The sequence below is a fragment of the Abramis brama genome (genome assembly GCF_963993115.1).
Source record: "Abramis brama genome assembly, chromosome: 7".
Lineage (NCBI taxonomy): Eukaryota > Metazoa > Chordata > Actinopteri > Cypriniformes > Leuciscidae > Abramis > Abramis brama.
In genome coordinates this window covers 42,430,106-42,448,282 of record NC_139969.1, presented here as the reverse complement: position 1 = coordinate 42,448,282, position 18,177 = coordinate 42,430,106, and the positions used below count along the sequence as shown (strand labels likewise).

Here is an 18,177-nt window from a genome sequence, read left to right as displayed (position 1 = left end):
GCACTAAGTGCCTGTCTTTTTGGCAAAAAGACGCCCACCACTAAATATATACAGTGGCATAGGTCGTAAGGTGTGAGGTTAGGGCTGGGACGGTAGTGGTGTCAACAATAATCGATTCGGCGATGCATCGCAATGCGGGGCATGCACGATTCAGCATCGATGCGGCAAAGTGCCATAATCGATTATGTCACTGTTTTAGGGGTGTAACGGTACGCGTATTCGTACAAAACCGTTCGGTACAAGGCACGCATTTTCAAACCGAACGGTTATTTCAAATGTAAGCGCGTCGCGAGCGCGCTCATAATGTAGACGCTGACGCGACCACAACATCAAATTGCAAACGCAATGTAAGCGGAACGAAACTGAGTTACTCGTGACGGACTGTTTATCAGTTTGGACCAACGCAGCGCGAGCCGATCTTATACTACACAGCGCTAAGAGATCCAGTAAAGAAAGCATTTGAACTCGCCACTAAAGTAATAACATCGCTGCGAGATCTAGTGAGAAACATTCACATTTCTCCGTTATTAACGGATCAAACAGCGCTGACGTGGAAACCAGGAAGAAACATTGTGACATGATGAACTATCCAGTTTCCACAGATCTGCAATATTCACCATGGATTTACTGTAGTAACACTAACTGCAACTTTGGAATTTTGGCAGGAATAGTAGGCTATAATGCTTTCAAGTAACGTTATGTCGGATTTATTTCGACATTATGAATAACATTGCTGCCCTCAAATGTTAATCTGAACTAAAATAAACATTTGTTTATAAGCACAAAATATTACATTTAATTTTTTCCAAGGAGCTGTTTTGTTTTATATGCTCCTAAGAAGAGTCAATTATAGCTCCATCATTGCTCAAAGAAAAAAATGTCATACTTTATGATGTTAGTTCTAATAAAAAAAGAATAAAAAAAATCAAGGAAATTTCTCTGGCATTTCTTTCTTTTTGCTGTATCGAAAACGTACCGAACCGTGACACAAGTGTATCGTATTGAACCGAACCATGAATTTTGTGAACCGTTACACCATACACTGTTTATTTTCTGGCCTTGAGTTGGACAATAAAGTTGAAATTTAATTTCAAATGGTTCTCAAGCAGAGAGAAGAGAAACATTTCTCATTCAAAGCACTGAAAGCAGTGATTTATGCTTTCTTTTTCAGATTTGAAAATGCCATATCCAATACCCTGTACCATTCAATTTTATTTAATGACATTTATGTCAAAGATAGGCTACAGGAGAGTGATAATACACACATAGCAGCCAATAAAATCTGTTGTTCAATATCTGACTGCTTGTATTGCCTCATGACTGATGAAAATTTTGCCTTGTTGTGTGCAGTAGAATTTTGATGCATCGCAATGCATCGTAGAATCGAATTGAATCGAATCGTTACCTGGTGAATCGTAATCGAATCGAATCGTGAGGGCAGTGCCAATGCACACCCCTATGGGACGGTTACCGCATTACCGCAATACCGCGGTCACGTGACGCCTACTGCGGGTCTGAACTCGTCACCGTCATCACTGCAAAAAAAAAAAAAAAAAAAACCTTGGCCTGCACATGTGTGCACGTTGTGTCTAATTACATGGATTCATTGATTCTAATGACATGGATTGTGTCTTGACGTGTCTTACATGGATTCAAGGTTTTCTAAACAAAACTAAACAAAAGATGGACCTTTCGCAAGTTGGGGAGCGCAATGTTCCATGACACATAATAACATTCCATTTGTATTGACTATTATATGCGAGAGTACCTGTGTAATGTCTTGTAGTCTATAATTTGAATTTCATTTTACTAAACTAAAGCATAAAATACAGGCGCATGACTCATGAGAAAGCCCCAAAAGCAGGACCTCAGTTTTTAATTGCACATGCTTAACACAATTCTCTCACGTGGTTGCGCAGCCGTTGCGCGTTGTGCGTAGGTAGATAAGCTACTATTCCATCGAAACATGGCGGAGAGGGCTAACTTGGTGGCAAAGCCAAATGTCACGTCGCCAATATGGGCACATTTTGGCTTTGAACCAGACGAAAAAGGACTTCCAGCCAATTTGAGTGAGCCCATTTGTAGAATTTGCCACAAAAAGATACCGGTATCACGCTCAAATACTTCCAACCTGAGGACGCATCTTCGAATCCATCATCCGGCAACATTTGCTGCCCTTGGCAGCACCACAAGTGCTTCGTCTGAAGATCGGCCCACAACCTCAGGCCAGGGACGACAGCTGGGGATCGCAGACTCGTTTGCTAAAGGGACTAAGTACCAACGCAACAGCCATCAGTGGCGAACCCTGACGGATAGTGTGACCCGCCTTCTGGTGGAGGAAAAGTTGCCATTTAACTTAGTCGAGAAGCCAGCCTTTAAGGCGATGCTAAAAGCCTTCGACAAACAATATGTCCCCCCTGACAGAAAATACTTTTCAAAAAAGGCAGTACCAGAGAAGTATGCGAAAATGAAGGACAGTTTGACTCGCGAGTTAAAGGACGCTGACCATTTTTCTCTCACAACAGATATGTGGTCAAGCGTTAATATGATGCCCTATATGAGCGTGACAATTCATTACCTGAACACCAACTGGGAGCTGAAGTCAAGGTGTTTGGAGACCTCCTTCATGCCAGAAAGTCACATAAGTGATAACCTGTCCGAGGCTCTGCGATCCGCTCTTGAAGAATGGTCTCTGGATGATAAGAGGTTGGCTTGTGTCACTACTGATAACGGAGCAAACATTGTGGCTGCGGTGAGGAAACTTGGATGGGGATGGCTACCATGCTTTGGCCACAACCTCCATTTAGCCGTCACCAACTCCATGAAAGCAGAAAAAGAACGCACTGCCCGGGCCATGGGTTTGTGTCGAACGCTGGTGACCGCTTTCTCCCATAGCTGGCAAAAGAAACAGCGGCTTCAGAAAGAACAAACTGAGCTGGACCTGCCTCAGCACTCCTTAGTACTGGTAAGTTTTAACTCTCTTCCAACTCTGTTTTTGGAAAGATTGATTACAAATAAGCTGGGCCTGCGAGATTTAATTCAATATAATCAATAAATAATCTATTGTAGGCAATTAAACATTTAAGTAGCCTATGTGATTCTGAAATTCCAATTTCATTAAAAGGCTATCGAAAAAGATATCCGTCTGGCAGGCTTACAATCACGGTAGTGTGCGACACTTTGTTAAATTAAATAACATTCGTTAAATAGCCTTGAACCACACTGAGACCAAAGCGCACACAAGATGTATAAATTAATATAAATGTAAAAATATATAATATAAATAATATAAATATAAATAATATTTATATATAAGTAAAAAACAATCACAGTATTGTGAGCAGCGACACTTTGTTAAATTAACCCTTATGTGCTGTTGGGGATGTTTTCATCCACTACGGGGTATTTTTGAGTCTTAATTTGGCCATAACTTTCTCTGTGTTTCAGCAAATGGAATGATTTTTGGTGACAAATCTTATTTTGACACATATTTTGGGAAAATGCTTTGAAATTTTTCAAAAACTCAACAGTACACCGTGGGCAAATTTACTACCCTTTCGTTATGTTCGTGGCTGAAAACAGCCACTACTTTAAACTGCTGTAAAAATGTATCAGATAAATATTTTTTTCAATTGTTTTTGCATAAATCTATTAATCAACCTCAGTCCTGCTCAAAAATACTATTTTTTTTTAAAAAAATCAGGATTTTAACTCTTTAATTGCCAAATTCGTAAATGATGTCACCGATTTGGAAAAAAAAACACACAAAATGACTCATTTTCAATATAAAATGTGATTGTGGACTGGATTTTTTTTTACCTTTTATCACAGTCTTGGACATGTCAAAGATTAGAAATAACATTGGTTTTGATGGATTGTTAGTTTTTGTGCAGCATCAGATTTTAACTTTTTCTCCCTCATTTACTGTTCGTGGCTGTTTTTGCCCCATTGACTTCCATTATAACCACATTTTTTGATTGCAAAGCCATGACACCATATAATCATGCATTTTTGATTGTTGGTGGTTTTCCCTGTTGGGAAGAGGTAAAATTTGTAATTTTTACTGTTGATAACCAGGTGGCACCATTAACCCTTTAGATAGGCCTGTGCAAAAAAAACAAAACTACTCAGCAGCTGCATCAGATTTATGAACAATTTATTATGAACCAAAATGCAACAACAACTTCAAATAAACTGAACAATGGTTCAAGAGTTGAGGATGGATGAAGAACTAAACAATTAAATGAACCACAAACTGTGTGTGTGTGTGTGTGTGTGTTTTCAGTCTTCCCAGCAGGACTTGCAGCATATCACTTGGTGCTCTTTGCAAGTGTGTCCACCACAACGGATGCAAGTGCTGACTGTTCTCTTTTTTTGTCCTGTGCACCACTTGCATGTTCCCCTCTTCCCTTCTGAGCTGCTGGTGCCTGCTGGTGTCTGTGGATTTGTGTCTGGAGGGACAGCTGCAGAAGAGTGAATCTCTCTCACCAGTGCAGCAGCAACTGGTGCGTGAGGGAGGCGCTCTCTCCTCAATATTGCTGCAGAGACCATAGAATTTCCCAGCTCTTCTAGGAAAAGCCTTCTCCGAAACAGCTTTGCCTGGTTCCAGGAGGGATCCACAGCTGTGAAGATGACATATGCAGAGACGTCCACCATATTAAAAAATAACGTCTGTGGCCACCGATTGGTCCTCCTTCTGCAGCTGTAGGTGCCGACAACCTACAGAAATAAAAGAACAAGAAAAGAATAAGTACAGATTTCATAATAAGTATTTTTGAAGCTGCACATGACAATGAGAATAATCATGCAACCATTGTCAAAAGACAAACAGTGTCTCCTAAATTTATCTCTAACAAGCACATGAATTCAAGTAAAAATTAACTGGAATAGGATGCATGTAGTAACAAATGTGTAATGGCACATACCTTGTCTAGATTGTTGACACCTCCCTTGCAGCGGTTGTAATCTGCGATTATCTCTGGCTTCTTTTTTGGTCCCTCTGTCACCACTGCTTCGCGGTGCCTTGTACTGATGAGGATCACATTTCTCCCCCGTTTCGGAACGTAACTCACAGCCGTGGTGTTCTTCGTGAAGGCGAAGACGGTGGAGAGGGCAGGTCGTCCTTTAGCCTGCACCAGGTTGGGTGGCAGCTCTGGTTTATTTTTCCTGATCGTCCCGACCAAGGCTGATCGGGGCAAGCTTGTCCTCTCTACGGCAAGCTGGTCTTTGCAGCTTGTCGTCAAAGCGTAGAGCTCTGCTGATTTCATGGAATCTTGAGAGGGACATGGTGGCTCTAAAAATCGCACGACCACTGCGATCATCCCACAGGCAACGTGTGGACTCCCCTCTGGACCTGTAGACGCCGGCCAAAATCAGTAGCCCCATGTAGGCACGGAGATCTGTGGAGTCCACCCCGGTCCAGTTTCTCATTGTGCGGCGCCCATGGAGGTTAGTCATGCTGACAATGAGGTCAATCATCTCCTCCGTAAAAAACAGATTGAACACAGAATCCATGTTCTGGACCCTTGCGATGGCATAGCGCGTCGGCCCTGGAGTCACGCCTCTGGCAGGCTAAAGAAAGGGAATTGTCTCCGCGTTGGTGGAAAACCACACTTCGCCGTTTCTCCCAATCCACCCAGATCCAGGATCCTCCGAATCCTCCTCGACTTCAGTGGAAGCTAGAGAGGATGATGAGGGTGCCACATCCAAATCAGGATCTGACTCTCCTGAGTCTGTGGTGTCAGAGGGAGAAGACGATACATCCTGCAGCTCGCTGGAGGGGTCAGGCTGCATAATCATCTCTAAAACTTCACTACAAGTCAAGCTCTTTTTCATGTTGCTTGCTGCTCTTCTCACCATCAAATGACCAGCAGGCTTGCATGCAAGTGTTTAAATCCACTTGCTTTGTTTTTGTTTAGTCTGCATTTCTCACCATCAAAAGGCAGCAGATGCATAAAGACTTACTTTGTTTTTGTTTAGTTCTGAGAGCTGAGGTGCATGTTTTGATTTTCTCAGACGCATCAATGTGAGTTCTCACACACTCTCTCTCTCTCTCTCTCTCTCTCTCTCACACACACACACACACACACACACACACACACACAAACACAAACACACACACTTTATTATGCTATTATACTCCATATAAACTCCATATAACTCCATGTAAAAGCCAGAAACTAAGCTTTTTTTTGCACAGGCCTATCTAAAGGGTTAATGGTGCCACCTGGTTATCAACAGTAAAAATTACAAATTTTACCTCTTCCCAACAGGGAAAACCTCCAACAATCAAAAATGCATGATTATATGGTGTCATGGCTTTGCAATCAAAAAATGTGGTTATAATGGAAGTCAATGGGGCAAAAACAGCCACGAACAGTAAATGAGGGAGAAAAAGTTAAAATCTGATGCTGCACAAAAACTAACAATGCATCAAAACCAATGTTATTTCTAATCTTTGACATGTCCAAGACTGTGATAAAAGGTAAAAAAAAATCCAGTCCACAATCACATTTTATATTGAAAATGAGTCATTTTGTGTGTTTTTTTTCCCAAATCGGTGACATCATTTACGAATTTGGCAATTAAAGAGTTAAAATCCTGATTTCTTTTTAAACATTTAGTATTTTTGAGCAGGACTGAGGTTGATTAATAGATTTATGCAAAAAAAATTGAAAAAAATATTTATCTGATACATTTTTACAGCAGTTTAAAGTAGTGGCTGTTTTCAGCCACGAACACAACGAAAGGTTGTAAATTTGAACAATGCACAAGGGTTAAATAGGCTTGAACCACTGAGACAAAAGCGCACATGGGATAGGCTATGTAAATTAATATAAATATGTAAATATGTTATAAAATATAAAAATATAAATATAAATAATATTTATATTATAAGTAATATACAATCACGGTAGTGTGAGCAGCGACGACACTTTGTTAAATTAAATAGCCTTCCTTAAATAGCCTTCATTAACCACTGAGACAAAAGCGCACACGAGATATGTAAATTAATATAGGCTAAAAATGTAAAAATATGTAATATAAAATATAAAAATATAAATCATATTAAATATAAATCATATTAAATATTATATTATATTATATATAAGTAATATAAAAATATGTAAATTTAAATAATGTTAAAGCAAAGTCTATCCTAAATGTGTTTTAATTTGTTCACAGGATTGCCCCACCAGGTGGGGATGGGGAACGAAGCAAAAAATGATTGCGCGCATTCTTGAGCAAGGCCCTGCCATTCGGAGGGTTTTGGATGACCGGCGCACTCAACACCTAATTCCGACGTGGCAGGACATGGAGGTCATGGAATCTTCTGAGCGAGCAGTTACCGCATCCTCTTTGAAACCAGTGCTGCAGCAAGTCACCGAGGATCTGCTGCTCCCAGCTGAGGAGGACACCCAATTGACGCGCAACCTGAAAGAAAAAATGTCTGCCATTTTGATGGAAAAATACAGTGCACCCTCAACTCAAAAGCTATTGGCAAAGACCGCGTTTGTCGACCCTAGGTATAAGGACATTGACATTGCTGACGAGGTGAAGGATGAGCTCATGGAAGAGATGATGGATGTGCCCGAAGAGCAGCGTGATGACGGTGATGGAGAGGGAGCAAGTGCACCCAACCCTCCCAGAAAACCGAATCTGGCTGACTTACTTGGGAAAAGAAAAGAAAAAACATCTACTCCGACCCCCAAGAGAATTCGTGTAGACACAGAGATCAGAAGGTATTTGCAGGAGGAAGCCCTGGATTCCCACGCAGACCCTCTTGTCTGGTGGCGGGACAATCGTGTCCGATTCCCTCTGCTTTCAAAAGTAGCCCGAAAATATATGACCATTTGCGCTACAAGCATTCCCTCAGAACGTGTGTTCAGTGCGGCAGGTAACGTCGTTACGTCTTTCAGGGCCTCCCTTAAACCTGACAAAGTGAACATGCTAGTTTTTCTAGCAAAAAATATGAAGGCTGGGATGTAAACATAGCCTAGCCTATATTTCGTTTTGCCAGCATTTTTTTTTTCAGACATCATTCCATTTCTGTTCTAAATGTTCCTGTTCTAAATGTGAAATAATAAATGTTAAATAAACGTGTTCCTTATGTTCAATTGCCTCGTTAGTTTAAGTGATTGTTTGATGACGACGACTAATCTTAAAGTAAAAATATGGGAAATAAACATGAACAAATAAATATCTATTACTGATCAATACGATAAATAAAAATGTGTTTGTTTGTCCTTGTTTATGCTGATCTATCTTCAGATCTCTGATTTACAGAGCTTGGCCATAATCAATGTAGCGTGTGCACAACGCGCATACACTTTGATTCTCTCATCTACACAGAAGCAGCAGTTTTCATTTTTGCAAATCATACATTATTATGATAGATAGATAGATAGATAGATAGATAGACAATTTATTATAAAAGCATACATCTAGCTTACACATTTACCCAAATTATCATACGCCTTTTTAACCGAAGTTAATTTGGGTGGGTTTCTCCATCCCCAACGTCCCTGACGAGAGCGTTGCTCTCCTCGGCTGTGAACCGCTCCTGGCAAATCCGCCGTTATAATAGGAATCCGCTTTAGAACAAAGCGCGCCTGCTCTTAAAGGGAATGTGAGATGACGCTCTGATTGGTTTATTTCACGTTACGCCCAAACCACACCTATGAATAATGAAGCTACTTCAGACCAACCCAGTTTAGATTTGCGCCTGGCGCAAGAGTCATTTATCCCGCTGGGAAAATAGCAACAGCGCCAAGACCCGCCCACAAAGTTACTTGCGCTTTGCGCTTTGACACTTGCGTTTCAGATCGTTAAAATAGGGCCCGTGATCTGAATTTGAATTCACACAAAGAAAAAAAAAAACTGTCAAGAGAGCTTGCATCAAGCGAAGTGGCAAATCTGTGCGCTTCGACTAGAGTTGGGGTACTCGGACTCGAGTCCGGACTCGAGTCCAATTTTGAATGAACTCGGACTTGTCACGCACTCGGGTGAATTTGTACTCGGACTTGTCACGGACTCGGACATTTTAGACTCGGAAAATTTGCCGAGTACAGTCGAGTCCAGCCACTGGAGGACACAATATTTTATTATTCAAAAACGAAACGAAGCTAACGTTAGTGTTGTTTCAGCGTTGAGCATTGTAGCCAATCACAGACATGTATATTACGCGCATGAACGCAGTGGCAAATCAGAGGCGTTTTAGTCACCATGCGGAGAATTCACTCAAAATGTTCAGAATCAGCGCGAGCTTTATCCTTTCGCAAAAATCTTCTTATAAACAACAAAGTCTAGAAGCGATGTAAATAAGAGATTCACTGCAGTGCGGACAACTTCAGTGTTTATGATGAGAGTTTCAGTGAGAGTGCAGAACGCGGTAAGTAGCCTAAGTGATGGCTTAAAGGGAGCGCTATTGACGATCTAAATAATAGTTTTGTTTTTCATGCTTCTAGAGGACCAGTGGTTACATTCACACTGTAAAGTTTGAGGAGTGATAACAGCATTTAAATGTGCGAGTGAACCCGCTAAATTATAGTCCTTTGATTTGACATAGTAACCATAGCAACATGAGAACGTGATAACCATTGCAACATTTTGGGGTCTAATAATGTTATGTTTTTTGTTACATTATACTTTAGTAATAAGTTTACATACACCTGCTACAATAATTCCAGTACCAAAAAAAACACGTCCCAAAGAACTCAATGACTTCCGCCCCATTGCTCTTACACCCATCCTGATGAAGTGTCTGGAGTATTTGCTGCTACAATCCATCCTGCCACATGTCCGTCCACATCTGGATCCCCTCCAATTTGCTTACAAGGCCAAGAGAGGCACTGAGGACGCTGTAGCATGCCTGTTGCACCTCGTCCTACAACATCTGGATTCTCCAGGCACGACTGTCAGGATTCTGTTTGCAGATTTCAGCTCTGCATTCAACACCATTCAGAGACATCTACTGATCCAGAAACTGTTCCACCTCAATGTCCCCTCCCGCCTGATCCATATTCTCCACAATTTCCTCACCAACAGACAACAGGCTGTACGGGTAAGCACAACCACCACAACTATACTGACTTCCAACACAGGAGCCCCGCAGGGCTGTGTTTTAAGCCCCTTTCTTTACACCCTTTACACAAACGACTGTACCAGCCCCTCACCCAACACCATATTCCTCAAGTATGCCGATGACACTGCAATCCTTGGACTCCTCACAGACACACATTCGACCCAAGAATATCTTAACACAGTCTCCCACTTCACGCAGTGGTGTGGAAATAACTATCTCAAACTTAACATCAGCAAAACAAAAGAAATGGTTTTTGGATCGGCACAATCCCACCACCCCATTATCATTAACAACGAAATAGTAGAGACAGTAGATCACTTCAAATATCTTGGACTCACAATTGACAATAACCTCACCTTTGAACATCACACAACAGACATACAGAAAAAAGGAACCCAAAGACTGTCAGCGGTGCGTAAACTAAAAGGACTTCATGTTGCCCCCCATCTACTTCTACTATTGTATATTAGCATTGTTCAACCCATCCTATTATACTGTTCCACCAGTTTTTTCAACATGCTTACTGTAAAAAAACGTAACAAACTTACCCAGATAACCAATACTGCCACCAAAATAATAGGTTTGCCCACTCCAAATCTACAAGAACTAAACACCAAAGCCATCACACGTATCGCTCATGTAATATCCCTGGACATTACTCACCCACTCAACCGCTACTTCTTACTCCTACCCTCCGGCAGGAGGTTCAGAAGCATAAGATGCAATAAAACCCGCTTCAGCAGAAGTCTAATCCCTTTAGCCATCCAAACACTTAATAAGACAAAGCCACACAGATAGATAAATTGTTTTGCAGTGAAATAATGTATGTTTTTCCCATATATGTATGTGTCAAGTGTCTACTGTGTATGAAAATATGTATGTCTATATGTGCCGTGAGTATGTACAATGAAAAGCGTTTCTGGAAATGTGAAAAAGAATTTCCCTAAAGGGACAATAAATATATACTACTACTACTACTACACCTTGCAGAACCTCTAAAATGTTATTTTATTTATTTTTTAATAATACAGATCATAAAAACTTTTATTTTTTTTATACTGCCCTGAAAAAGCTTTTTCACATTACAGATGTTTAAGTAGCCTAGGCTATAGCCTAGTCCACAAGACAAAATACAAACACAAATTACAAGACAAATTACATAAGCTTGATTTTTAATACTGTGTGTCATTGCCTGAATGATCCACAACTGTTTTTTTTTTGTTGTTTTTTGTTTTTTAATGGTTGTTCATGAATCCCTTTGTCCCGAACAGTTAAACTGCCCAATGGTCTTCAGAAAAATCCTCCAGCTCCTGCACATTCTTTGCTTTTCCAGCATCTTCTGCATATTTGACTCTTTACTAGCAGTGATTGTATGATTTTGAGATCCATCTTTTCACACTGGGATTCATACACAACTACTGGTATTACAAACACTGAAAACATTCAGTGATGCACAAGAAGGAAACATCCATTCAGAGCCAGGGCGTGTAAATTGTTCATATTTTGTTTAAAAATTAATTAATTTAATACTGCCCTTCAGAGGCTAAATACGATATTAACATAAAAGAAAATAAGAAAAATGTACATATCACTATCTTCTTGATCAAACGTTTACCCCTGGCTCTTAATACACTGCATGTTTTGCTAACTATTTCTCATATTTCAATCGCTGATCTGAACTTACAAATGCGCTTCCAGAGTTTTCATTTACGCTTCTGAAGTTTTCGTTTAAGCTCCCAGAGTTTTCGTTCGCCGTTCTGACACATTTCTCTCATTCTAGTAGCAGTGTGTTCTCATTGGTTACTGAGCTTTTGATTGATAGCTTCGTGACCTGGAAGTGAAGACGTCAGTGGTGTGTTTATGTGTGGATGTGAGCGTCTGTAATCGCAGCTTTCTATTTCATTTTAGTGATAAGTTATGTTTGTTTTTTAATTTTATCTGTATTTACCTGCTGCTACTACTTAGTTGACAGAAGCTTTTTAGGAGCACAAGAGATCTATTCAGTCTATTCAGGTGTAATTGCACATTAAAGTACTGTCTGTATATAATACTTAAAATATTGTAGTGTCCAATGTTTTCAAAGAATATTTGTTTATTCCTGATGATTATTTTGCATGTTAGGCTCTGATTAGGTTCAGCTGTTACAATTTAAAGAGAATACTAGCAAACGTGTGTGATATATTCAGCCGTCAAGAAAGTCAAACTTCAACCAGGTAATCAAGGTTGGCAGCCATGGCTATCACACTACTCATTGTTAGCATGATATACATTTACACCATCAAAATTAATGATCACTTAAATAAGAGGAATTTAAACAAAATGAAAATTACAGTCGTGGCCTGCTGTCAGATACAGACCTCAAAGGGCATTTCATTACATGTCACACAAAGAATGTTCTTATTGCCATTTTTTTTAAATTGATAATTATATTTAGTTATTTCATTTAATTAACATTTTCATTTAATTTAAATATATTTTAACAATCATCAACCATTTCAATCGTGACTTATACAACCAGTTAAATTAATGAAATTGAAAATATGAATTCAAATAAATGTACATTCTTTATTGTCACTAAAGCATATACACAAGTATCGAAGTGAAGGTCTTGGATGCAATTATGTTGTGACCGGAAAGACCAGAATCCACAAAACATTAACTGCATAATATACATGTAATGCACAGTATTCTCATGATATACATTACTATACAAAATGCACAATTACAAATACAGAATACATTTAAAAAATTCATATACATTTTAAATGTTGCAATGATTCTTTGAGCAGTTCCTGTTGCAGTACAAGTAACAAAGCAGTGACTGGACACAAGCAGTGCAAGGATAGTCCACCCAAAACATGAGCATTCTCTCATCATTTACTCCTTCATGCCATCCCAGATGTATATGACTTTCTTCTTGACATAAACATAGACAAAGAGTTTTAAGGAAATAATCCATCTCTGTGAGTCCATAATACAAGTGGATTGTAACCCATGTACGTAAGATTTTTAATAGTTAAAACAGTTTACATTATTATTATTTTATCTAGCCTATTGTTTGACTTCAGAAGGCATTGATTCATCCACTGAGGTCGCATGGATTGCCGTCACGCTCACTGTGTGTGGTTTAAAGCATCTTTAGGACTCGCAGAGATGGATTACTTTCCTTACAATCTTAATTCATGTTTATCTGTAGAAAGAAAGTAAAATGCATCTGGGACAGCTTGAGGGTGAGTAAAATAAGAGAGAATTGTATTTTTGGGTGAACCAAGATCAGCATAGATTAATAAGAATAAAGTGAAACCTCTTGTGTACTTGCGAACTATGTTTGTTTTAATCTAGAGGAAATTGAAATATTTGCTAGTTTATATTAAAATAAATCAGGTGTCTGAAGATCAAGATCCCAGTCATTCAAAGGTGATGTGTCTGAACAAAGTAAGATTATTGTCTGATAGGGACAGTGGATCTCTGGTACTATCACTCCATCCTCTGTGTCAGCATCAGAATTTTGTTTATGGAAAAGTTGCTCCACTCCCTGGAAAATGAGAGAAGAAATGTATTATAATCTAACAATACAAACTGCTTTGAACTCCCCATACAGTAACAAGCTGCAGACTTAAAATATTTATTATATATATATATTTAAGGGATTTTACAGTACTAAATATTTACCTCGGAGTCAAGCAGCATTTATCATCTGTAATACTGTTGTGTAACCAGTAGATGGCTGTATTGCCCTATATATAAACATATGGCTGTGTATTCCCTAGTTGCTGGATGTTTTCAGTCATAATTACTTGCATGTATTAAGTTTTTAATGTGGACATATATTTATTATTAAAGACTATTAAAGATTTAACATTTGTCAAAGAAATGTTCATTTGAAGTGCACTTTTTTTCATTATTATTAGTCAAATATGGACACAGAAAAAGCAATTTGTTACTCATACTAGATACATATAATAGCTTAATCAGTCATCTTTATCACACAAAAGTAATCAGAATAAATATTGCGACCAGGGCGATACTTCAAAATAATTGAGTGTTTACATATTACGAACAGAGACATGTTCTGTGGTCAAGTCGTGTCTCTCCTCTTTCAAAAACTCTGCATCGCAAATTAATCAGCAGTTGAGAAATTCAGGTTTAAATAGCTTTATTGGCATGGTAAAAAAGGCTTTACATTGCCAAAGTTGAATCAGGCAGTGATTGACAGCGCTCTGGTCCTATGGCATCGGTCATTGACTGATACAGTACAGATAGGCTACTGTACAGTACTCTAGCTCAATGTTGTTTGGGGTGGCTGGGGGGAAATATGATCTAATCGAAGACTGTAACCGAATGTAGATAAACAAGTCATGTAATGATTGGGCTAACAGTTAACGTAAATCAAGACAACACAGCTCAGCTGTATAATGTTATGGGCTCTCACTGAGCTCTAAAATGCCTCTCCACCTGATAAAAGCCAGTGCTGTATTATAAATAGTATTAGTATAGTATTAAAAAAAACAAAAATCAGACTTACCACGAGTAGGCTAACGTTATCCAGTATCCTCCTGATATAGCGACGATGACTAATGATAAATATCATTCGTCTGTGCTATTCCTTCTATAAGAGATCATCTCAACAATATAGTGTAGCAGCAAATAAATACAGATATAAACTTAATATCACTCAATGAAATAGAAAGCTGCGATTACAGATGCTCACATCCACACATAAACACACCACTGACGTCTTCACTTCCAGGTCACGAAGCTATCAATCAAAAGCTCAGTAACCAATGAGAACACACTGCTACTAGCCCCGCCCCCACGAGAGAAATGTGTCAGAACGGCGAACGAAAACTCTGGGAGCATAAACGAAAACTTCAGAAGCGTAAATGAAAACTCTGGAGGCGCATTTGTAAGTTCAGATCAGCGATTGAAATATGAGAAATAGTTAGCAAAACATGCAGTGTATTAAAAACGAAGTCAAAAAATTTGCCTGCGATTTATTCTTTTTCAGTTTTAGAGATAATTTATTTAGTTTCAATTTATATTTTCATTAGTTTCTTGAAAAGCTACGTTCATTTTTTATTGGCACAAGAATAGCTCCATACTATACTATACTTAGATGAGTGAAATCGACTGAAATATGTTGAAATAAAATGTATTTGCATAACCAATGTATTAAACTGCAAATTAAAATTGATATGCCCTATATTAATATAACAGAAGTAATTTTATTAGACCGTAACGTCTGGGTGGTAGTTGAAGGCACAAGACGAAGATGAGGGGTAACACAGTCTTTTACTGATTAAACTCAGGCAGGACAGACACAACCACGTCTAACATTAACGAGAACCGACAAGCGACTGAAGATAATGGAGTATAAATACACAGAATGAAATGAGGAAACTAACTAGACACAGGTGGAGGAAGATTAACTAATCAAGTACACTCTAAAAAAAACTATGATTTACTCAGTTTTTTTGGTTAAACATTTTTACACTCAAAAAAATTTCGTAAATTGTAAAGCTGTGAAATCAATGAAATATACTGTATGAATTGAGTAAATGCTAGTAAAAAAATAGTAAATCTGAGTAACTGCATCTGGTACATTAACAAATAAAATTTAGTAGAAATAATTTAACATTTAAAAAACAATATTTCTGAGTAATATTAACCATTTTTATTCATGAGTATATTAACTTTTTTTATTTACCTTTGTAAAATAGTTATCCAACATCCACCGGATCAGCGCTGGTTCTCGAGCCGGAGATGGACTCGCACTCTGCGGGTGAACTTTGAACTTCAGACCGCCGTCCTGCGTTTCACTCACAGCCGAAAGATACTGCGAGCGACTGACTCCATAACCGGCCAATAAACAAACAGTGCACAGTTCTGAGGACATTTTATCATCCAAATTAATTATATTCATTATCACTAGGAATAAAGTTGTGTGTTTTATGCAAGGCGTTTCAATCACGTGAAAAGACAGGCACGACTCTCGTTTCGGTGTCACATTACGACTCTGTATGTTGTTTTGCATTAAATAAAATGATTTAAAGCACAGTAATGATTTTATAGATAAAATAAAACATACACAAACCTGAATTTCACAGAGGAAATGCACCAATTCTGCGCCGCTGAGAAGAGAAAAACTGGAGAGTATTTAAACAGCGCGCGCTCACTCAACCGTTGAGTTGTCGTCACGTCAGAGGGTGGGGGAGGGGTGGATTGTTTTAAGTGAGTAAACTTACTGAATTTATTAAGTGTGTGTTAAATATATTAATAATATTGATGTGAATTAAGTCATATTTTTGTTTCTTGAAACAGATCAGTTGCCTCCATTTTCAAATATTTTGATCCAAATTTCACAAATATATTAAGTGTATTATAAATAAATAATTGGTTAGTCAAATTTTTAATTCTTTTAGTGAAAAAAACATAAATATAACTACATTTTAGATAAAATGAACTGTTGGATTTTTTTGTCAATTATTTTGGAATGTTTAACTCAATCAAGTAAACGATATTTCAGAGATTTTATTAAGTTAATAAAGTTAAATATTACTGTAATATTTACTAAGCCACAGAATATATTTTGTAGAGGTGCAGACAAGACAGAACATAATTGAGACACAGACATAATATATGAATGTTTAGACAAAATTTCGTTGACTAGTTATTAGGGTTGGGTATCGTTTCATATTTAGCGATTCCGATTCTGCTTATCGAATCCGGTTCTTATCGATTCTAGTTTCCGATTATTATTCTTGCCAATTTTAAGCAATAACCAATAAAATGGCTAAAGTGAGAGGAGTATCATATAAAGGTGTTGATTACATTATTACTCCAGTAGGTGGCAAAAATCGACTTTTTTTTTCATTATATTATTTATTCAAGAAGACTAGAGAGATTCGTTCAAAAACAGCGAATCATTCATTAATTATGTATTTCAAAGTATCAAAGTATTTATGAGACACTTAATTAATCAGTGTTTGAATGAATTATTCAAACGAGTTTTTAAAAAATAGACTATTAGACTAAACATGTTATTCTGAGTAGTTGTCTGATGTATGTAATCGTGATCTCCATTTTAAACAAAACAAAAATGATTTTAAGCCACATAGATTCCTGAATTAGGGACTGTTCACATATCGCGTCTAAAAATGCATGGAAAAGCACGGAAGGTAACCTATTTCCTTGATCCACAGCCAGGGTTTACCTAACAAGTTTCTGAACCATGAAGAATTATCTTCAGTCATCTGGTGTAGTTTTGTTGAAAGATCAAGAATGTCTTGTTGGATTTTGTTCAAGTTCTCTGTTGGATCCATTAACCCGGTGCAGCACTCAGGGCCGATAATGGTGCAGGCTCCCCCTTGTGTTGCAAGAATGTAATCCAAGGCCACTCGGTTCTGTAAGATCATTATCTTGTGCGAAGCGAGAGTGTTTTACTTTATTTAGTCTGAGTTCTAACTGTGCGTTCACACCGGACGCGAATAGCGCGTCAAATTCGCGCCTGCCGCGTCTAGTTATACGCTTGACCACTTTGTGTGCATTCGCGCGTCAAGAGCGAAATTGACGCGCGTAAAATCAAAAGTTTGAAGCGAAATTTACGCGCGTCAGAGGCGAAAGTTTCGAAACCTGTTGGCGGCCATCTTTTTTTGTTTATCGAGCATTAGCATTAATCGAGAGAATCACCGCTCGTATATGCTCTGGAGAGCAGCTGCGTAGGGGACATCGTCGCTGTACTCGGGTCCACCAAACCCTCCGGAGGGTTTCAGGAGTTTCACAATTTGCTCCAGGAGGTAGGTTTGGTGGACCTAACGGTGAGGACGCTGACGAGGACAGCGTAGGCCGTATAAGCCTCGGTCTCGAGTGGTCGCTGCATGACGAGCCCGCGCTGTACAGCCCGGCTCGAGGTTCACCCTCACCCACACCTAATCTGTCATTTATTTTTGTTTTGATACCAAACGCGAATCTGCGTCAAAATTCGCGCCTGCCGCGTCTAGTAATACGCGTGACCACTTTGTGTGCATTCGCGCGTCAAGAGCGAAATTGACGCGCGTAAAATCAAAAGTTTGAAGCGAAATTTACGCGCGTCA

The 18,177-nt window shown here is 38.8% G+C and overlaps 2 protein-coding genes across 2 annotated transcripts in view; one reads left to right on the top strand and one right to left on the bottom strand.

Moving 5' to 3' along the window:
• The window catches only part of LOC311087311 (uncharacterized protein), a 595,635-nt gene that overhangs the window by 529,526 nt on the left and 47,932 nt on the right, over positions 1 to 18,177 (bottom strand). The gene's annotated exons all lie outside the window — the stretch shown is intronic.
• On the top strand, positions 1,967 to 15,870 carry LOC311087030 (E3 SUMO-protein ligase ZBED1-like; the record flags this gene model as incomplete). The annotated part of the gene is made up of 4 exons (XM_084120282.1): positions 1,967 to 2,965; positions 7,186 to 7,897; positions 9,690 to 10,063; positions 15,805 to 15,870. 4 exons carry the CDS (start codon positions 1,967 to 1,969, stop codon positions 15,868 to 15,870), a joined length of 2,151 nt encoding a protein of 716 aa, XP_083976408.1.